Source organism: Nomia melanderi, chromosome 9, assembly GCF_051020985.1.
Source record: "Nomia melanderi isolate GNS246 chromosome 9, iyNomMela1, whole genome shotgun sequence".
Classification (NCBI taxonomy): domain Eukaryota; kingdom Metazoa; phylum Arthropoda; class Insecta; order Hymenoptera; family Halictidae; genus Nomia; species Nomia melanderi.
Window position 1 is genome coordinate 7714499 of NC_135007.1, and position 24207 is coordinate 7738705.

Sequence of the window (24207 nt, forward strand, 5' to 3'; positions counted from 1 at the left end):
CAGTTTAATAAGTCCAAAATGGAGATGTTCGTAAACATTTGAATAGAAATAGCGCAAAGAGATTGTTGAACTGTAAATCAAACTTGTTTGCATGAGTATCCATGTAAAGGGAATTCGTTTTTGTTACCTTATAAAGAAATACTTCTCAGGCTTCTTAATATCTTTGCCTTCATTTGGGTGGTGTAATGAAAATTTTAGAGTTTTTGATGTTTGAGAAAATGAACTAGAAGTGGGATCGCGAAATATTATTTCATATGTTGGAGGGGGTTGCTAAATTAAGATTACTAAAAGTTTCTGAAAATGACAATTACTAGGTGCTTTTTTTATGATTGGCAGGTTGTGATTTTTGCAAAATGATACACTTTTTCAAGAGTTTTAGAGTACATGACTTTCAGATAGACAGCTCCGGTTGTAAACGATATTTTGCACTGTGGCTTTTGTACTGCTTTTGTATGTTCCCCTATAAATATGCTAGATCGCCTAGCAGCTTTCAACAGCCCTAGATCTATAGATCCCTTGGCGAGCCATGAATGAACTCCACGGGGTTCATAAAGTACTGGCTTCCTATGGGAATAACGTCGTCTAATTACGACGAGGTAATTAATTTTAGCTTACATGAGATTCTTGAGTCCTCTCCGTGGCCAGAGGGAAATTATTAATAGCCCTTGAGAAACAAAAATGTGTCCATTGTTTTGATATTCGTGTCTAAATCTCTATCGCTCGGCGAACCTGGTGATTTATAGAAATTAAATTACTTTAAAACAATTATTTACAGAATAAATTACTTAATTTCAATTACAGCAATATACAAATAATTAAAATTTGATTAATTCAACGCAAGAAATGATATAATTCTGAATAATACTATTGTTGAAATTTTAAACTTCAATTGAATGAAAAGCAAGAACAAATTGTAACTACTATTCACAAGTTGAAGCAGTAAACGTAAAAATCTCGTAAAAAAGAACATTACGATTATTTTTTCTCTGAAATTTTTTCAAAAAGAAGAACTTTTTATCTGTGCATTAAATTTCTAATTAATGATTCAAATTTTGCAATAATTCAAAACGAACTGTAATTCAACCAGTCTGCATGTCTTTTGCACGTGGTACCACGTAATCTTCTATAATACCATTTTTTATGAATTCACAGTTTTATTACTCTTATTACTTTTTCTAATTTAACTTTCCATCTTTTTCTCCGGGTCGTGTGGAGCATGGCCGCAAGTAAATGTTGACCGCAATCCGTATGCAGAATGAGTTACACTAAAGAAAGACACGGCAGCTCTACTTCGACTAATAATGTTAAGAATTAACGCAGACACAAAAAACGTCGGTAGTTTAATAAACCCCAGTCCTCTCTCTGCAACGTCTTTAAATTATATAATCATGCTGAGTGTTACAAAATTGCTGCTTCTGCCCAGGATTTTAAATTTTTCCCTGAAATCTCATTTTTCCTCTTACATGTAGAAACGTGAACTGTAGCCATTAATCCAATCCAATTATAAAATGAATGAAACAAGTTAACAAACAACGATTAAACAATAGAAATATAAAACAGAAACAATTATTTATTAAAAACATAAAGAATACATTTTATACATATAGTATACAGTATACTTCGTTACAATCAAGTATTTTAAAACAAATTTGTAGTTTATTTCATAATAAAGTACAGAGTGATTGTACATTGTAGTCCAAACTAAAATAATTTAAACGCGCTTTAAATTTCTCTTTTATTAGAAACATATGGACAATGACTGCCATTGTTCGAAAAATATCGATTCTGTAACACGGTAATTTAATGGGTCCGTCGAACTTATGGTTTTATCGGATCATAAAATTTCAATAGAGGTACACCAGTTCTAGTCATCGCGGCGCGCATAATTTGTTATAAATTTTCGCGTCGATAATTACTGTCAATGGGAAACATTGATCGTTCTCGCGTTATATTATAAGCAGCATTGCCTATTCATTACCTAATTAGATGTCGAAAACACACGGGAACACTGATATTGTATACCCCGAGCTAGTTAATATCGGGGATTTAAAAGTATAAACCGTGGAATCCTTGATCAACGCGTATCGGATCCGGTGCGATACCATCCATAATACCTTCCGGATGCACACGCTAATTACTGCGTTAGGGACCTCCGACAACCACGAACTATGTGCCAATAACGGCGAATCGATCGGCGGTAACCGAAATTCACCACTGTTAAGAACGATCATTCCGTATAACGCATTCGCGGCCGGTATCACGTTCGTGTGACTCCGCTTAATCACCTGTTATCTGCTGCAATCACGGCTACACGATTTGATAACGGTTACGTGACGTATCATTTTCACCAGATTGTGTTGTATCGAAAATGTTTCTCAACCCCTTTTTGTCTTACAATATCGTGTCAGATTGTTGGCGAATATTTCAAGCAGAATTCGGCAAATATAAATGTCACAAAGTCCAAATGAAATATTACTTTTCTATTGTCAATTGTGGCGCTCCAAAGTGAGCGTAAACGTATAATGATCGTGGGATTTTTTCTTTTTCTAATGTATTATGAACGATGAAATAATTCTGTCAAACACAGTTATGAAAAAATTTGTAGTGCAAGGAGTTAATAAAAGCAAATTTGATTGACTGAAAAGTCCTCTCGTTTAGAAGAAGAAAATATCTTTGTAGATTTTATATATCAAACTAAAGTATCATTAATATAACAAAAATATGTGTTTCTATCTGTTGTCTGCAACAGTTTTACATTAGTCACGTACTGATAGAGGTAAGAAATGTCTTTGATCAATTTAATAAATATTGTAGCATCTTGCTGGTAGAGTAATGATCGTTTTATCAGTATTTAAAGGATAAGTAGGAGTTAATAGAGTCTTTAGCAGATACTGGTGAGGTAATGGGCAATCAGTTTTACAATAAAAAAGTGTTACGATCCGAGTGTTAAGATAATGACGGCGACCAATTTGCGTTTCGGATTTCCCGACACGAAAGAATTACATTGTCTAGCTGAAACTTTCCGCGGGAAACGCGATTACGATATAATTGCTTCGTACCAGCTGACAATTCGATTTTAATTGTCTCAGTTTGTCACGAAATACGAGATATTAAATCCTCCCGGGGGATTTAGCTTGTCGCCAGGCTGTCTGCCGGAAGATAGAATCCTTTTATTAGCTAATTAGATTCGAAGACATTTCAGGGCCGCCGCAGAATGTTTATCAAATTTTTTAATGTGATTCCCGCAGCTCGTCAACGTACAGATGGATAATCACGAGTTTTTCGATTTCTCAACGCTTCACAGCGGTCGCGGTTCATTGGCAGTGACCGGCCGGGAAATTTACGATTTCTAGAAAACATTCGTAAGTTAATAAAACTTTTCCCATTCGAACTCCGCTGCCACTCCGACCGGGAATTAGTAATTTCGTTCGACTTCAATTTAAACTTCAATCCATTGCTCTCCATGCATCGGTATTAATTAATCGATTGTTCACTCAGTGTGGTTTGTTCGTCTAATATTTCATTTAAGATATATTCGGAAATTTGCGTAGTTTCGTGTTTTCATATCGTATTTCTGATCGTTTGTTTTTGTAGAAGTGTGCACATCGTATACTAATACTTACACATTTTAAACTTCAACGTAGAACATTTTTCTGTTTAAATATAACTGATTACAGTTTCTGTTTGTAATAAAAATTATTTTATATTAGTATTTATAAAAAATGGCTGCTTTCAAAACACATTGAATTCTCATATACATATTATTCACTTAAGAATTATTGACCAAGTTGAAAGTTCCAAAGTTGTATTGCTATGTAAACAATATATTAACTTCTAATTTTGCAAGATCCTTACAAGTTTGTATAAAAAATTCAATTACGTATGTTCCAAAATGAAAAAGAAATAATTTCATACGTTACCTTAAAAGGTAACGTATTTCTTTAATTCGCATACATTAAATTACTTTACCGTTGAAGGAGACAGCCATGACACGTACGTGCAATATCTAATCTCTCCTGCAAACAGTCAAACAACATTGTTGCCCCAGATCTCAGTGTTCGCCAAACGAGGCGAAATAACAGATGGCGAAGTGAGGCGCAGAGGTGCCGGTGACGTTCCGATATACACACGGGGTACGTGTAGACCGGAATCATGTTTGCGATCTCGTTGTCCATTCCTCTGGTCGAGGAATTACTCGGAGTATGTCGTCGCGCGATCCTCGGACTGCTGCGTCAAAGCACTGGGACTGGAAGGATAATAAAACTGCACCCTAAACAACATGCCGCAGCAGCTGGGAAGTCGAGAAAAATCAGCAGGGTATAGAGAGAACAAATGAAGAAAGAAAGATAATGAGAGAGAATAAGAAATAAATAGGGGAAGGAAAGAAGAGAGAAATAATAGAGTGAGAAAAAAGAAATACCTAGAGAACTAAAGAGATCAACGGCGAAAAAGAAAACAAGGTAGAATAAGGCATATCCGAAGAGAGAAAGGAGGCAAGTGAGAATAAGGTATAATTAGAAACAGAAAGAGAGCAAGGGGATAAGGAATTAATGAAAAGAGAAAGAGAAGAATAAAACAGAAATAGAGTGAGAAAAAAGAAATGGTTAGAGAGCTAAAGACATCAAGAGAGAAAATAAAGCAAAGAAAATTAAGAAATAGAACAAGAAAGGAAGTAAGTGAGAATAAGAAATAACTAAGAGATCACAGAGAAAAGAAGAAACAGCTACAGGCAGCAAGAGCACGGAAGAGAGAGAAAACAAATAAAGAGTGAGCAACAGAGGGAGTACTAAAAAGGATCAGAATCCAGAACAAGAACACGGTAGTTGCATCGTTACGCGAGAAGGTTAGGTCAGCCGGCGCCGGTGACAATGGTAGTTCCGCCAATGACGGTAACGGTCCTCGGCACGGCCGTAGACGCAGCTCCGTGGGGAGAGTCTTGGCCGATGATAACCGTGTCCCTGGGATTGCTGCGCGGCCGCTATCTCGTCCATCGTAACAATAATAACCGCGATCGCAGATGTTTTTGATAATACGTATAATATACTGAGGCAACGATCGGCGTCGCGCGGAAATAATCGTAGCCATAACGAGTAATGTTAAGAGATTAGACTCCCGGTTGCTCGGTCCGTCCAGCGGACCAGGCACAATAATTCCCGACGGTTCTATCGTCATCGATGCTCGGTCGTCGGGGACAGCGCTTCCGGCTCGCTCGCGACGCTAATAAACTTTCCCCTAACAATGGCCGAAGCGATAGTTCGATAATGATATCGTTAGCGGCGGCTAGCAGACCGCGCCGGTGACGTTAGTGACATTAGTCTTATTGTTAGCCCCCCAGACTTCCAACCCCTTTCGCCGATAACGATATCCTAGGCGGTTGCGACGCCGGTGTAATCCCGACTGTACTGATACCTGTGGCGGCGCCGATAGCAAGATGCCAGTGGAAGTACCGCATCTGGTCTTGGGCGAAATGGAGGCGGGGACCCTGCCGTGAAACGTGCTCGCGTTGACAACTAACCTCGTAGAAAGGCCGTGGAGCGGCCGGGCCGAGGGAAAGGGGGGACGTTTCGAGCGATCCGGTTTGAATAAGTAGTTACCGGTCTAATAGTAGTGCCGGACCGCGACGGCCGTTGAATACCGAATTTTCCAGCTTGCCGCGGAATGAGCAGATTGTTCGGGGAAGGCGAGAGCAAGAGGGAGAGCCCTGCAGGAAAACGAACGGCGCTCAAGCCCTCGCGCGTCGGATTCACAGCGTCAAACGGCCATAAACACCTCGGCTCATTCTTCTCGATCCCTCACCACCCCCTCCCTTAACCGCCTCGCTTTTTCTGCTTTATCTCGTATGCAGCCCCAGGACATAAAGCGTTTTCCACCCTTAACCGGTCGTCGGCCTCTCGACCAATGTCTTCTCACCGACCCGAGCGCCATCAAACAAGCGTCCGCAAACACGTCGAACAACCGTGTCCCGGGACACGTTCGTACGCGGCGTCTTAGGTTCTCCGTGGAGAAGGATCCGTGTCGCGGGATGCCGGATTATCGGTATTGTTGTATGCTGCGCGTGGAGAACGTTGTCGTTTATGATGTTGCCGAGTAAACGTGATCAGAATGGTTTCAGGGTTTTATTGAACGAGTTTCTTTTTGGTGAGATGTTACTGGGAATTAAGTGATTCTTGTGGAGGGTTCGTTTATGTAATTTAGCGTTCCTTTTGGAATTATAAAGCTGTATTTTATTGGATAAAGTGTGTGGTTGTTAGAATCGGTGTCCGATGCGTGATGGTTTATACTACTTGAAGCGTTCTCGGTTCGTAGGTAAAATATAGATAGTCAATTATACAAAATAAAACTTTATAAATACATCAATTTTTCATATTTTAAGATTGTAAAGTAGGGTAATTACGGTATTCTAAATATTTATAGAATATCAGAAAAGATTAGTTCAATTGACTTCTGAATCACAAATCTGTTTAAAGATATTTAATGATGACTTAGACAGTTACCTAACATCTGACTCTTCTTTCATTGATAAACTCCATTAATTCTTTTTCACGCTCACCGACCAACTAGAATAATTTACCGCGATTATTATAGCCGAACAGAAACTCCTGCAAAACTGCAGCAGCCAAAGTTCCCATTTCTTGTACAACGAATCGATACCGCAGCAATACGATCGGCACGAGTTCCACGGCAGCCGGTGTAATCGGCGGTGATTTTATTCGAATAACTTATCGAGGTTCTCGGCCCGATAACAAAAGCCGGCAGCGGTGAACGTGACGTGTGGGTAACCAGTATCGGAGCTCGGTTATCCGTTCTAAAAACCGTCGACCGACCCGCATGTGAAAATCGTGTACTCTGCACTTTTGCCGCTCTTTCATCGTGTCCGTTCCCGAAAACGACGGTCGGCGAATAATCGATTTCGACCCCGGTATTAACCAACAATGGGTTTCATTGAAAACTCGATAACGACGACTTCTTCTGCCCCGGCGATGAAGCGGCTACGTGAGGGTTTAACACGTCGGTGGATAAGATCAGCCCGCTTTAATCCGGTTTCTGCAGCTGGCCGGAGATCGCGGCCCGATCAGAGAGTCCACCTGCCTGGCCCTTTTGTGATTGGGGAGATTGTTACGAAATCGATCAATTTTAAAGCGAATTTATTTCCAAAGAAAATCCATCCTCCTTTATATCGCCAATCTCTGCGCTCTTTGTCCGCGCTGAATCAATTATCTCAACTGGATTTCGCTCTGCATTGTTTCCTGTACCTTAAACTATTTATACGATTGCCGATAATGAACGCGCATCGTCGAATGTAAATCGAATAGATCTTCAAATATGCGATTCAAATTGATTACAGCTGTTACTTTTATCATATAGAATATTATTACTTCAATCAATGGTTCTCTGCATCGAAATGTTCAAATAGCTATATCAATCTTCCACGAAACACAGATCTTTCCGGAAAACATGTTTCATCCAGAATTCAACCTTCGATTACGCTGTCCAAATACTTCTCCCGACCCGGATAATTCTCGTTGCTGAAAAGAAAATATTTTTCAAACTGTTTTCGTTTATCCAACACGAGCGTTTGCCGGCGAAATATTTTATTTGCCAAATAATTTGCGCCGCGATCACTCATACATCGAGTATTTTGATCTTCGTTCATTTCTGTTATTGAATAAAACCGTTCACGTAACGGGCAAAAAGTGTTGCTGCGATTTTGACCAGCAACAGTCCCGGGATTTATAAAATCTGAAATGGCCAGCCGGGGCAGCTGGGTGATCGCGCGAGCCGCGAACAAACTTCGAGTTCCGCGTTTACGGTGAAAGCTCGGCAGACAGTGAACATCAAAGCTTTTTTTAACCCGCGCCGCGCGGACAAAGAGCAACGACTGTCGGGTAGCGAAGATTCTAAAAAGGCCTCTTAGGACGTCTCGCGCAAGAAATATACGAGGCCGTCATCTTGCCCGTCGCTTTGTGGCGCGTATCAAATTGCCGGGGCGCGCGAAGCCTCTTTTCTTCGTGCGACGACACCGGAAGCCACCCTTTTTGAGGGTCCTCTGTGCGTTAATTACGTTAATAAGCTGGTTAACTGTACCCACCCAGATACCGCGTCGCCGTTATAATAATGAGGATACGGCCCCCATCCAGCGGAGGACCGAAACGCATTAAGCGCTCGACAGAGTGAGCGAGAGAGACACTGCTAGCGCTTGCCTTTCGCAAATAATTTTCGGAACCGCGAATATTACTCGGTAAGCTTGTCTTCGTTGGAAGCTAGAATGTTACAATGTTTTAAAAAGGCTTTTGAAGGGATTAAACTGTTACGTGGGAAAGATGAGGTAACCAAACAGTAATTGCAGTTTTTTCATTATATATTTGGAAGTTCTTCAATTTAAATATTACACGCTGTGCACGCTTTCATTCGCTAGGTAGTATTTTTATTATCAGATAAATTTATTCGGGTTGCCTTTTCATATATCTACAAAGGTTCTTAAGGTGAAAAAGTCATTAGGTCATCAGGCTAATACGCTATACGAACTTCGTAATTTTAGAATACACTACCCATAAATATAATGTGACATATAACACGGAAACATGTCGGTGCCAACGTTACCGCGTTCATAACATCTATAACGTGAAATAACCGATTTATTTTACGGCAATCTTATAGCCGCTAATAGCCGCTAAAATAAAACCGGAGATATCAAAAATTCATCCGTGTTCGAGGGTTAGAGGACTATCAAAAGCTGACATAATACCGATTAAACGTCCCCTCTGCGCCGTAGAAACTAACCGGTGCGCGTCGACAAAACTCGCGGCGGGTATTTGGGAAGTTTCCGCCAATAAACTAATACCTCAATCGATCGGACGGCTAACGGGAATTGAAAAAAAAAACGCGACGGAAGGGCAAACAACGACCGTTTCGCAAACGGAATTGCCGCGGCGCCGTTAGATTCTCGCCACCCTCGAGTGCGCGGCCGTGTTCTTTGGTCTTTTTCCCTTCGACCCCGTATTACTTGCCGAAATCGCGTTCATCACGGTATCAGCGGGGAATCCGGAGATAGAGTCCCGGGCTAGAGCTGTTACCGTAAAAATTATTTCAGAGATTGCCTGCTTTAAATGCAATACATGGCGCGAATAAAAAAAGAGCAGCTCGCCGCTCGCGCCCTCTCAATACCTGTGTCCATAGACTACGGTTATTATCTCCTCACAAATTACACCGGGCACCGTTGCGACGGAGTTTTCGTCCCGGCCACGATAAACCGGAGTCACCGTTCGCCGTTTCCCCTATCCCGGCGTCTCTCTATTTCTCCCTTGCCTATTCTCGCCGCCCACGCATCACCCGCACGCCACCCCCTTGGCCGCCATCATCTCGTTTCGTGTCTCTTATTTTCGAGCGTGGAAATTCTGATAGGCCGCTCCTCTCCCGAGCCTATTCTATCTAACCGCCGCTGTATACTCGTTAGACAACACTTATTACCCCGAGTAACGTAATCGCATAATTTCGCCCCTCGTGTTCGCGCTCGCGATACCGGTTAATTTACTGTTTCGGGGATCAAGATTGCGAGCGTAACCCGAGATTCGTATCGAGTGCCGGCATGCTAATTATAATGTATTATTATTAGATGCGTTGTGCGCTGTTTGCATTATTAATGTTTAGAACGAGGCGGACATAGGTGGTTGAATTTCGGTATTGTGTTTTAATGTTTACCAGACTGGGAAATGTTGTTTAAATGTAGGTCTGGACACTTTTTATTTTTAGAGGGGAATTGTTTCTGTGTGTATTAGGAGCTGTAGGAAAAGTATGCTGGTTTCGCAAGACATTTATTTAACAGTAAAACTATCGGACAGTTGAATTGACATTTTGAAATTCATCTATAGAAACTCCGAGAATACATTTACTGAAACTTTAATTGATTAACAATTCAGTTCGTGCATCGCTTAATCAATTTCTTTAATAATTTTTCGGAGAAACATCTGTTGTTTTTTTTAATAATTACAGAAAGAATTAGGAATGAGACATTTTGATCCGTCTGGTAGTTTTAGTGTTAAGAGGTTGCTCGCGTGAAGGTGATAAATATATTCAACGGAAATCCTGATAATTATAGGTAATTGTGTTAAGTACGTTCATTGTATTATGCTACGGATATTAAGAAATATAAATGAAATAAATGAATATCAATTATTTTGTCGTTAGAATTGCGACTATTACTTACATTTAATTGTTGTACGACAAATACTTTCGGTATTCTGTATTAAGCTGTACATGCATAAATGATAGAAATTTATTTATCAATCAATATTCATGCGAAATGAAATTCGACGGGTTGGTCGCTCGGCTTTGGAATTCTTAAATTTACCGTTTCGTTTAAATCCTTTTTTCATTTCCGTATTAGTTTTAAATCGCCACCGAATTTCCGGTGAATGCTTGTCCTGCATTCTCTTGAATATTTTCGCAGCCATTAGAGCAGATTGCGTTGCTGAGATTTATCGGCGATAAAATGAAAAGAACCGTCGCGTTACGCGCATTAAAATTGAAATTTTCGCTGTACTATTGATGCCGAGTCACTTCAAGATACCCTGCAACGTGTAAATCATTTCGAGCATCTTTTACGGAATATTTATAGAACAGGCTTTCTCTGCGAAATTAATTGGAAAAATCGATTATATGTATTTCATGAAACGTATATTTCATTTTAATTGCCGTTATTCGGTTTACCAAATCTCGTGATACGAAAACTTTATTATTCAAATATCTTCTTTTTTTTTAGTGGATACGTAAAATATAACGTGGATACGTTTCATAAATGTCGCCTATAAAGCGTAAAACAGCTCACGGAAAATTATCAGAGTTAGATAATAAAAGTTCATGGTGCATGTTTTATTACTTGAAACTAATGTTAGCTATTAAAAAGGAGTAGGATTTCTCAAATAACTTTGTGATCATATTTTAAGCTTACTTCTAGTACTTTCACGATAGAATGCAAATAGGGTGGTTTAAATCGCTCTTATCAATGCATATTATCGTTGTCAAGGATTTACAGTTTCACTAATCTAAGCTATGAAAATAATTTAATTTCACTGTTTATCCAAATTCTTGCTAATTGAAATTTCATTCGACCAGGGAAGCTCGTAACCTGTATTGTTTTATCGTGTCAATTATAAAACCGTATTTGTTAACCATTTTATTAAAGCAACAGAGCAAGCGTAATCTGCGTATAAACCGTATTTAAGTGTGTGAACGGAAACCAGGATGGTAGACCATTTATTTAGATTAGCAATAATTGTGCACCAGTCCTATACATCAAACCGAAGTTCAAGCTAAACGGGGGCCTTTTTAAATTCTATAATATTCCGGTAGTTGCACATGAAAAACGAGCCGCGCGAATTATACTTCGCCATAAACCACATAGCATGCAGTATATTTAATTTGCACAATAATTCTCTGCGAAGTTACAGATTGTGCCGTGTTGCGCATCTGCTGTGCGTTGTATAAATTAGCTTACTTTCTGAGATACAGCACGCATTATGCAGCCCTTGTTACGAAATTTTATTCATAATATATTTTAAAATTTCCTTGTAGCCGGTACTATCGCTTTTATTATCTTTATTCTGATGCATACGTTTAACAACACGTGGACGAAAAATATAAAGACCGACAACACTTTGAAAAAAACAACAAAATGACAAAAAAGGAGAAACTAACTGAATCATAAGTAAATAATAATTTCTTTCATTTCAAGTGTAATTATTTTCCACATATTAATAATACGTTTATTTTCTAAAAACTAATATATTAATTTATGCAATCTATAGATAGTATTTAATCAGTAGACTTACAATTCTTACAAATATAATGTATACATTTTCTAAATAATAATAGTAAATATTCACTGCCTTTTGTAGTTACTGTATTTCGACGACAGTATTAATTTGTATTACAACAGCAATAGTGTATTCAACATGGAAATATTTCAGATTACAACCTCGTCACGGTTCCTATTTGCATTGCTCCGCATAATCGTCCAAACTTAAACAATTCCGTCATAATCCCGTTGATTGCTGACCGTGTCTCGCAGGCGTCTAGGTTCATGACAGGGTTGTTCCACTAACCGAGAGGTGCCTCATAGTGAATCGAGACCGGTGCACGTGTTAATTGCTCCGAGCCTTGCTGTTTCCTTCGCAAAACAATGTACCAACATTTCCGAGTGTAAAATACCATGCACGAAATATGCATCTACAAACCTTCACGTTGTAAATCTACGGTTATTTTTTCTGGGCGAAGTACACGCAATTTTACGATTTCTTCCGGTATACGACGCAATGAAAATACATTTACGACACCGCAATGGCATCACTTATGTGTAAGATGTAACGAGTCCGCCTCGAGCGTATGACAAGCTCATAACAACCGTCAGACTATCTGAAGAAATATATCGTTCCATGTGAAACATTCTTTATATATAAAGGAACTTCGATGGGACATTATTTTCCCAATGACTACAAATACACAGCATTTAGTGCTTTAGACTTCACGTGAAATGTATAACACAGAATAGATTAAATTTTGTTATGACACTTTCATGAAACCTCCATCAATTTAATGTTTTGAAATCTGCATACTTTAGTACAATATTTTTGTGGCATAAAAAAATACTATAGTTCCTATAAAATATTAAGTAGTGTATCATATAATGAACGAAGCACGTATTCAAAAATAATACATTCTTCATGCAAATATATAAAATAAGTTTAGTTAGAATTTAAAATAAATTAAATAAAGTAAATTATCGGATGCGTTGCTACAATTCGATCGTCGGTTATTAATTTACCATGGTAACGAAATCGATACTAAGGAACAAGAACCGATTGCATTTTTCCACGTTTGTTGTAATATATTCGTTAAAAAAACTGTTGATTACAAGGATACTCGTATATGTTACGTAGCATTAGAAACTAGTTTACAAGAAGTGATTACTCAGTAATCGTAAGAAACATCTTGTAGAACACTGAGGACCGACTGAAAGAAAATTAGCTGTCTACATACGTAAACCAATCAGGCGTTGAAGCCCTATAACCATGAACATGTTAGCAGCGACACTGTGATCGCGTGCAAATCGCCTTTGTATCGTCTGCACACGTGTACGAGCATACGCACACACCTGTGCACACGCAGGTGTGCTATTATATGTCGCCATAGAATTCTAGAGTCGATCGATAAGCCTGTAATGTGACATAACCTGAGTTATCGGGAGACTTTGGCCCTGCAACGTTGGTAATCGTTGATCCGAGGGAACCTGCCTACATACACGTACATAAGTGGTTAATCCATTAGATGAACCGAGCTTTGGTAACTTAATGCGTCTACATTGTAGCGCAATATTCCATGCGATCAAGCTTACGCGTTTCAACTGCATTATGAAGTATATAATATTACATAAATGCATTCTTTAACGTCTTATTTTCATTATATTCCACATCTTCGTACCAATTTCCATTTAGTTGACATAGTTGAGTGGTATAACGCTTTTAACTGATTAACCACATACGATGATTTGTTAGTCGAAGACGTGTATACCCGTAATTGGTAGATATCTTTCACATGAACCTCTTCCATTCAACGTTTTTATATTCACTTACTGCGAGTACACGTATATATATATATTATAATATACTTGATTTCATGATATTTTTATTATTCACATTTAACTAGGTCAGGTTCGCGTGAATTAATTTTTATGGAGATATTAAAATATTGAATTAAAATACCAGTGTTTGGGAATATTAACACGTTAAATGCTATGGGGATCACCGGTGACCCCAACCAAACCGAATTACTATAGTTCACACAATTAAACGATAATTATTTGAAAACATTTCTATATTGTAAATAATGCTACCTAACGCGGTGACATTCAGCTAGATGAACGTGTAATAATCATAACGCAATTCAAGCAAATAATTCAATATTATATTTTTTCCATTTTGTGTACTTTGCTCTATGAAATTGTGCGGCATTCATTAATATGACCAGTTGCAAGTAGAACTGCCGAGCATTAATCAGACAAGAAAATATACTTCCTTTCATACCAGTCATATCTCTGTTTTCTTTAATTTCATAAAAGTTTCTACATTATTTGTATAATATCACAATTTCCTTCAACGAAAATGTTGTTCCATTTACTACAAATTAAACTATTGGATAGGTTACGAAATCTAACCAGCAAGAACTAGTAGAGAATTACAGAGAACGTGGATTGCTTAATGTTAAACCAGATAGCTGTTAACAGTTCTTGAAACTATGCTTAACAGGTAATACTTATTAGCTTAGCCAGTCTATCGTATAGCCGGAATGTACTTACTACCTATCTATACATTGTTTCCACAATGTTCAAAAGCTTTGATAGAATATCGTCGATGATGCTCAGCTCCGAAACTTCGGTATACATGTGCAATCCCAGGATGCAGTCCAAAAGCCTTACAATTCTCGTATCCACGAATTACATTGTAATGTTTCCTACGCCTTGACAAGACTACATTTCAGTACTACATCAGATGGTATAACAGCTCCCTTAGGGGAATCCCATCTCGTCCCATTGGACGTTAACAAATTTCATTAATTATTTATCAAATTACACTACGTTGAAACAGGTCCATTTTAATACGAGAAACAAAGGTATTAAATCAAAATAAATCCACGCATCGTGTAATCACGAACGGTAATTATCACGTAATATTCCACATTCGTATTCATCAATATTTATCGCTTAAATAAAGCTTAATATAAATTACATTTAAGAAAAGCGGAAATACGTCCGGCAAACAAATTTACTGAAACCGAACTGTGTATTTTAGGTAAACGATGCAGAAAACACGTTTCGTTTATTTGAAAATCAGCCGAAGTTTCGATGTAATTTACGTGTGTCCACACCGTTAAATTAAAATTAATAAATTTCTTCGTGCGTATTAATTGCGAATAATATTGCTCCGGTAAGAAATTGTTTTGTATCGATTATTAGTATATTCGATAATTTTCTGATCGCTTCCCATTGCGGATGGACTCGTTGGTCGTTAAATTAACGGACTTTATGAAACAGAAAGAAAAATATTCATTATACTCTGCTGGGTTTGCGTATGGATATACTGGCTAGAATCAAACGAAAACAGCGAAACAATACCGATACCGAATGTTTGCATGTTATAAATTCAGGGAACTATCAGGAAAATGTTTACGTAAAATAAATGAGGCAATCATCGAGCTGGTCTAAATTTATTTATATTATAAAACTGCATACGTGTACGTGGCAGAGCATAATAAAGCATCGAACAGTTTAACAAAAAACACGAGAATTCAATATGAAAATTAAATATGCACTACAATAAACAAAAATTTATAAAGAATGTGTAATAAAGTTTCTTTATAAAAAATTTTATTTTTAGAGAATTAAATTTTATTTTGAACAAATTAAATGTCGACATGCATTAGAAATTCACAATTTTATTATTTTACGTCTGACCATCGCTCACTAATTCTACTTGCGATCACTGAAAACATTCGAAAATTGTTAATTCCTTTAAATTTCTTTCAAAATTACACTTTGTAATCAAGAGAAAAATATTGTTTTTAATATTCTCGTATTTCTTATTTATATCATTTACAATCGTGAAAATAATGACATTTTTATGTAAGCTTTACTATTTTTTTTTTTAATTCGTATCAGAATAGCGTTCATGTGCAATCCAATTACGTTTCGGAAGAAATGAGATTTCGCTGCAATTACGTGCTTTGTGTGTGCGATTGCGAAGTCGGCGTCGGAATGGAAGCGATAAATATTGTAAGGTATTAATTCCTGAGATCGAACCAACGGGATAATGTTTGCGCAAATCACAGGCTCCCGGAAAGTCGAGTATAAGTCAGATTCGGCTATAATCCGCGGGAGCGAATGCTCTCGTAATAGGAATCGCGTTTAAAGACCAGCTGGAGGATCGCACTTGTTCGATTCGAATACATTTTTCAGCGCGTTCCTCTACATGATTAATTTGAAATGGAGAGCTTCCTACGAAATGGAATCCGGAAGAGACGAGAGGTTATTAAGTCCTTCGTGCGCGAGCAACCTAATGAATGCAGATCGGTAATTAATATCCGATCCGATTGTGAAAAAGTGATAAGTAATATCCTTGCGATTAAAATATTTCGTTTAATCGTCTGCCTCGATCTACTGACCATTCATGCGGATATTTTAGAATATTATGTAAGTAATATTAACATCCAACGATGTTTATTGCATTCTATAAAGAAATGTTTCTTTTCTATTGGACTCTATTTAAAAAATCTTTAGAATTTAGTTTGAACAATTATAAAGAAAGACATTACAGATAATTTTCTTCTCGAAGGCAATTTCTTGTAAGTCTAATTTTTTTGTTAAATTGGTAAGTTTTTGAAAGTGTTTAAGATTGATATTTTTTTGTTTTGAAATATATATAATATATAAGTGGGTGATATTATAATTAATATTATCACGTGCGTAAACGTAATAATTGAAATTATTTACGAGAATGAGTTATATTTTGGTGAATTATTATTGTTACTTGAACAGTCTCGGTTGATTTTAAGTATTTCGGTGACAAAGACATTTTTAAATTTAAGGAACGTCAGATCTCCCGGCGCGCTCTGTTTTATCTGCGAACTTTCGCAGCGAGTTCAGGAGACCGCGGAAAGGAACAATTAAAACTTTCGGTTAAAATAGTATCGCCGTCTACGTCACTTGGGCAAACTGGATTCCTCGGACAGCGGGGAAAGTTTTCTTTGGTCGTAACAACACAGCAGTATGAAACGAAACTTTATGCGATGATTTAAAATACTTTGCTACTTTTAAAGGACGTTTAGTCCTACAGTGTTCTGATATTTCAATGAAATTTCCTTACGAACACCATACAATATATTTCATTACGCAACATAACAATTAACTAAATTTATTCAACAAAATATGCATTTCTTATTCGAGTCTTCCATGAAATCTTTTTATAAACGTTTTTCTCATTTCTACTTTTAAAATCTTCAATAAATTAAAGACAACTTGTAGTCATGGTTAATCCTATTTAACCAAGTGAATTTTCCTTTCACAATTTTGTAAGCTACGAATACATAATGATATAGTATAAAAGGTTTATAGTACAAAAGACAACAGAGTATAATTTGAGTTAAAAATATCGAATTACAAAAGCTGTATTACAACATTGTCTGTAGTTTAAAAAATAATCACCGTTGATATAATTTGACAAGCTATATTCGCCTCACGGAATGCCCTGGCAGCCCTGTGAAACCCGATGAAATACGACGCCAAATGAACACAACGGTGCGCTGAGTCTTTATTCGCGACTCGGCGGAACGTTAACAAGCCCCGCTCGAAAAGCGGCCAACGAAAAATTTCGCGCGCAACTTCCAGAAGGATACGTTTTCGAAGCCTTAGAAAATTTGCCGCGTAACGAGGCTTTGTGCCGCGATCCAATCGCGCCGGTTCCGCAGCGCGCAATTTTTCTCTGGCCATCGGCTTGAAACCCTCGTCCCCTCGTCCTACACACGTCGAAAATGTAATCGTCTTTCCACGGCCGCTTAATTCGCTGCTCGTCGGATCGTCCGCGCTGCGAACAGAAAAAAACAACGTAACTCGAAACCTACGGAATCGAATTCGATCGGATTCAGTGTGGCCGCGCGTACGTACAGGGTGCTCGAAATAAAATATCATAAACCGTTCTTCCTACGAAAACTATCAGCATCGCTTTTCTTCAATGTTCACGTTTGCTTCTTGTCCTTTCTTATTATTAAAATTGTTCTTTTATTACAATCTTCATAATATATGATATTTTATTGAATCTAATAACGTTTCATCTTCTTCAACAGAGGTTTTACCCAATTTACAAAAACCTACAGTGTTGTTAAATGATTTCCAGTTCATAATACATTTATTTATAGTTTTCTAACACCTATCCGAAATTTAAAAACCTGTTTTATCATTTTATTTAACCTTTTGCATTTGAGAGGTGACCTTCAGTCACCACTTGATCTGATACGGTACAATTATAAATTTTGAAGTTTAACATTGAACTTTATATAGTGCATCGCTGTGTGAAATATCATAGTAAAATATGTTTGTTCCTTAATTTATTGACTAAATTAGTTACATTAGTAACAAACATCGTCTATATTTTATCAAAGAGTATTTAATGTTTCTAGCAAAAAGCTTTCAAGTACAAAGGGTTAACATTCAAAATAATGTCTTTAAATCTCTAAATGCTCGAATATTTATAACTCCGTCCCGTTTAACACTGGAACCATAGAGCATTTAATACGATTGATATGTAATCCCTATAAAAATTATAACAATTATTTTCAGCTTCCACGGACGATCATTACAATATTCAAGTAAAACTATTTATTCTCAAGATCATTTCGAACATTCAATTCCTTTAAAATATCAATAACTGCAAAACAAATAACTCGAAACCAGTCGTTTCGACTGGTACTTCTAGTGTCAATGAAGAAAGAATAAAAGTCACATTTTATTTTACATATTTCGTAAAAACCAGTGAAGAGCTTTTGATATCGCGCACCCGGTACATATGTGCGCGTACGTGCGAATCCCGCGTCCGTTCCGGCAGGCGCGGACGACACCGATTTTCGGAATTTCGTAAATTAATCCGACCGCGACCTTTTTACCCGTGGCTCGGTTTTTCGCCGGCGGATTTTAACGAACGATTCGGAGGTCGCCGGTTCCGAAGCCAGCTAGCCCATCTCCGACGTACGATGCGGCCGGAGGGCCCGAGGATGCACCGAACCGGCAGTCGAGATTCATTGATTCCCTTCCCTAACCGGATTTCAATGGAGTGCTTGTACTCTACCGAATTCGTTCTGCATCGAAACGAACCTTGGCGATTGTTTGCAGCCATTTCCGTATTCGTCCAGCGAAGGAACGGTAACGAGCTTTTCGGGCATTTTTGTTTCCGCTTTTTCGCCTCTTTCTCGATGGTTCGGAAGATTATGGATGCACCAATTCGTTCGATATATTCTCTTGTTCCCTTTTCTAGTGATTTTTCTGCAACACTGAAACTACCAGGCGGATCAAAGTGATCCATTCCTGATGTCTTCTTTTTTAAATTATCTTTTTAATCATTTTATCAGATCAACTGACTTTTCGGAGTTCCTTTATAGAAACTCCAAGAGTGCATCTATTGAGACTTTAATTGACTTACAGTTTTCGTGTTGCTAAATCGATTTCTTTAATAATTTCTCTAAGAAACATTTTATTAAATAGATATTAAAAGTTAGTAAAAAGATAATGAATGTTTCTTGGAGAAATTATTAATGAAATTGATTCAGCATCACGGAAACTGTATTGTAAGTTAATTGAAGTCTCAATAGATGCATTCTTGGAGTTTCTATAAAGGAATTTAGAAAAGTCAACTTAACTGCTCTTTTAGTCTTAATGTAGTATAGTTAGATGACGATTTTGTGTTCTATATAGTATTGAACAATAAAGAATGCGCTTTACTCGCACATTAGGTTTCTAGTAAAAAAACTTGATTGTTAATTTTTGCTTTATTTCCTTGTTATTTCATATTGTAAGCGGTTATATCTGTATTTTTGTATATCTTTTAAATTGTTGATTGTAACTAGAATATTTAATTTTGATGCTATTTTTAATCTTCTTTGTCCTTTTTTGCAGTTGAAGATGAGCCGGTTACTCAAAACGAAGATCAAGAAGAAAACGCCGAGCATGATGAAGGTAAATTGCGAAAATGAAGTTGGTATGTGTAGTACTTTCTCGGGTGTAATTGATGAGAACACATGGTCAAAATAATATTTTAGATGAAGAGGAAGATGAAGAGGAAGAAGACGAAAGAAGAACAGTTATGGTTGAAGCCAATTTCAACTTTACTGAGTTTATACAGAGGTATGATGAAAACATAGATTATAACATTAAAATTTCATTAACATGATATTGAATCAGATTCTAACGTATTAAATATTCGTGATTAATCAATCTTGATATAACATCATAAGAAGAATATCAAAGTTTCTGTACCGTGACTGACAATTAGTAATCCCGTTAATTTTCTGCTCAAGGTTCGCCAACATAAAAATTGTAAAAGCGTTACGAATCCTCCTGCAGCAATTCGACAAAAACACGGACGAGGTGAATCATTACGTTAACAAGATGTTGCATCGAATTGCATGGGATTGCAAAATGCCAGGGATGATGTTCCAGGCGTCCATGTTTCGGGTTTTCCAGAGAATCCTCGATTCTAAATATCCTGGCCACAAGGTAATTGTGTATAATTTAACGTAGCAATATCGCTTGCTTTTCAATAAACACTTCACTGTTATTAACATTTAACCTTCTAAACAAATGCACATTTATGCTTTAAGTGACTCTTACTAGAATTTAATCTTTCTTAGTTCACGGTTAACAATATTCATTACAAAAAAAAATTTATATTATGACCCAAACACTTTTCTATGTGAAAAATTAAGTTCTTAAAAATAAACTTCAAATTAACACTATCGTTTTCGCGTTAGTAGCGTTTCGAAAATATTTGCATTCGATCTCCGTTACTCGGAACTGTTACTCGGTCAGGCGCTCTGTGTACTCTGTTTTTCTATTAACTTCGGCGGCACTTCAGCGTCGGATTTACATTTCTGGAGTCTGCTTAATGGTCGCCGGAAGTGCGGTTCTCGCCAGCCATGAAAACCAAGTCTACCTTGCAGGAACTCCAAAAGTTCGCCATCTTCATAATCCGGCGTTTCATCGAAGTCGCGCAGAAAAATCGGAAGGCATACATGGAGCTGCTCTTCTGGAAGACCACTCGTGACGCGACCGAGGTCGTCGAGGGTTACAACGCGGAAACGGATAACAAGAAAGTTTCGCGCAGTCTCTGGACCGAGGCCCAAGAGGACGAGTTACGCACGCTCTTTATGGAACATCAGACTAACAAGTATTCCCAGGGTACGTTGCTCGTGTTCGCGAAATCCTATGATTTACGAGTCTTCTTCAACACGCAAGTGTCCTGGATAATTTTCTTTTCCCGAGAAAAGATGGCTCTTTTCAATTTTCCTCTCATACGTTCGTCGTTCCTTTTCCTTCGAATATTTGATTAAAGTTCCGCTCATTTATTAGCTAATCAGTTTCTGATTATGTATATCGATGTTACGAAAAAATCAGATTTCCAGCTGAATTCGGATTTTTGTATTTGGGAAAATTAGAAGTACCGGAGTTAAGACAGAATTATTGAGGGAAAGTGATAAACTTTGTTTAATAGGATTTGGGAATTCATTCAATTCGAAAGAAATAAAGTAACATATTTTTCCTATTTCGAGAGTCGAGCAATGAATTTAATTGCGTTACTATCGTAAAAGATATTTGTGACAAGGAAGAATAATCAGTTTTATGCAGACACTAATCCGTTATCTAGTACTTCCGATAAGATCTTGTTATTTTCAGCTGAGAAATCTTGAGCATCAAAACTGTTAGATACTGCCGCGAATTACCGATAATATTAGGTTACTGATAACAACGTCTTCATTTATCGGCTAACCGAATCACGTACCCCAGCGATGATCCAGTTAACCACCCCTTCTTAGAATCAATTCACGGACAATATTGATTGACTATAAACGCTAAAAATATTTTCAACCTTAAAACGCCATTCACTCGTGTTTGCGTCAATGTAAAAACAAATAAATATCGTAAAAAAATTTGTAAACTTCAGCAACGCAACAATTTTCCGAAATAAAATGAATATTTATCAAACGGTAATTGCAGCCCGTTGCGTTTTCGACGTCACAGTACGGTTTTTAAGCATAAAAACAAACGTACCATTTACATTTGTATCAAATAATTAAAGAAAAATATTAAGAAACTTTTGGTTTCTGCTCCTTAGATCTCGTTGACTGGTTATTGGAAAATATTACTCAAGAGAGGACTCGTCGTGGTATTATTAAAAAGCTGAAGGAAATGTGCTTAATTGTCAATTCAAAGGTCAGTGCAACTTTTACTTACATTGTCTTATTTGAAATATTTTAGTTTTCATTCAATGGAAAGTAATTTTAATTTGTCGTCTATGATTATTAAGAATTAAATTCAAAATGTTTAAGTCAAATATTAGGTGCAGTTTTATTATGAATACTTTGTGCTAATAACAATCGTAGCAAATTAAATTAATACTTAATTATTTCATAGGGACGTTGAGCTTTTTATACTTTATTTCGTATACTTTGTATAATGATGTATGTTAGTCACATATTTACACAAACTAAATTGAAAAATGTCTGGAAATTGCGAAGTCAAACAAGAATGTAGCCCACGAAAATATAGTAACTGTATTTGGCCAAGATTATTCCCTACTTGATCTATGTGGCGTCTGAAGCTGACACACCCCAAGACTGTGTAATTCTCGAGACGTCTAAGAGAGATGACTGTATTTATTAAATTCCCCTCTTTTTCTTAACGTGTCACGCTTCGAATCAAGCATAAATACCTTACAACTCTAACAAAAAATTAAAATTTCTTTTTCAAACATATCTCTTCACTACAAATTAACACTAAAACTACCGAGCAGCTAAATTGACTTTTTGAAATTTTTCTATAGAAACTCCAAGAGTGCACCTATTGAAACTTTAATTCATTTACAATTTAGTTTGCGTATTGCTAAATCAATTTCTTTAATATTTTCTCAGAGAAACATCTATTATCTTTTAATAATTGCCAAAGAAAGAAATCAGAAATAGGCCATTTAACCTGTCTGATGGTTTTAGTGTTAAACAAGCAATTCATGAAAACCAAACATCGAGTCTCTCTTTCTCAATAGCTCTACATACAGAACATCCATCTCATCTACACATAACAATAACTCATTACCAATTTCTAATTATTTTATACCAATTACTAACTCCCATAAAAACACTTCCAATAATAAACAATAGATCTTCAATCCCTTAAACACCCTCTCAAAAAACATGATCCTTAAACGCCTCATTGAACAACCGACCATAATAAAGGCAAAAAGATATTACCTACTCACTTTTTCATCCACGATTGTGACACACACACTGTACTTACAAAAATAAAAATATTCGAAGTCCATTGAAGCGTGTGGCTTTCAGCCTACCGTCACCGAAACCGTGAGGGAATCAATGATTTAGAAGAAACGCGAGAAACGCGGTGGGTGCGACAACCCTCGGGGCCGTCGAGAAGACGAAAAAAAATAAAGATTTTGTACCGTCGACGCTGACGGGATGAACGTATGCAAAAAAAACGCGGAGCCGGAGAATTGCTGTAGGAACTGTAAATTCTCGAGAGACAATTTCTTCGAGGTGGTTTCTATAGCGCGCCCTCCTTCCAGGCCCGCAGTTCGAGAAGGAGAAGCCTTCTTTCCTCTTTCTCTTTCTTCCCCTTTCTGTTTTCCTCTCTGTCGCTGCGTGGATCACAACTTCCGCTGTGCCAGCAAGAGTTCGGTCCCTCTTCGCTGCTTCTTCGTACAGGGATAAAAGTATCTCGAGATTTTCTCCTGTCAAGTGTTCCTTTCCGGCGCCCCTCCGCTCCGTGAAACGCTATCGCTTTGTTTGCGTTTTCCTTTCAAAGGAGCGTATGAAGATTTTGGACAGGAAGCCAAACGTCGTTGGTTTGCATGCACGTACGGGCACGTCTACGCGTGTACATACCGATTGTCTGATATATATATGTGCTTCGACTTCTCGATTATTGGAACCGTGTCAAGGATTGATGGTCAACGTATTTGTTATTTTGCCGTTTCATTTGCACTTAAGCTGTGCACTTAGCAAGTTTCAACAGAATCCCTTTTTGGATCTGACTATTTATTTTGTGAAATAATTGTTTTTAAGTTGTCTGGTGAATATTTTTAAACAGAAATTTTTATTCAGGTGAACTGTTAGAAATTCGAATGAAATTATACGGAGATTTAAGGGTATTTAGTATATAGCATCGTTTCATTCAAGATGAAACGTTGAACTCGACTAAACCGTTTGAGTCCCACCGGTTTTTGCAAAGACCCGCTTGAAAGATACCAAGCGGTGCAATCGCGCTTCTTTCGTTTCAATTCAGAAACTGAATAACGCTTTTTCATTTTTACGAAAATAAATTTGAAATACAAAAATAGAAATATAACTTTGAACATTAATATTAATAACAATTATTATTATTAT

General features: G+C 37.3%; 1 protein-coding gene across 1 annotated transcript in view; it reads left to right on the top strand.

Moving 5' to 3' along the window:
* The window catches only part of timeout (circadian regulator timeout), a 205058-nt gene that overhangs the window by 169494 nt on the left and 11357 nt on the right, over positions 1-24207 (top strand). The window contains exons 16-20 of the mRNA XM_031978551.2: positions 19712-19771; positions 19855-19939; positions 20113-20311; positions 20755-20992; positions 21927-22024. Coding sequence (XP_031834411.1) covers positions 19712-19771; positions 19855-19939; positions 20113-20311; positions 20755-20992; positions 21927-22024 — 680 coding nt within the window. The remainder of the gene's footprint in view (positions 1-19711; positions 19772-19854; positions 19940-20112; positions 20312-20754; positions 20993-21926; positions 22025-24207) is intronic.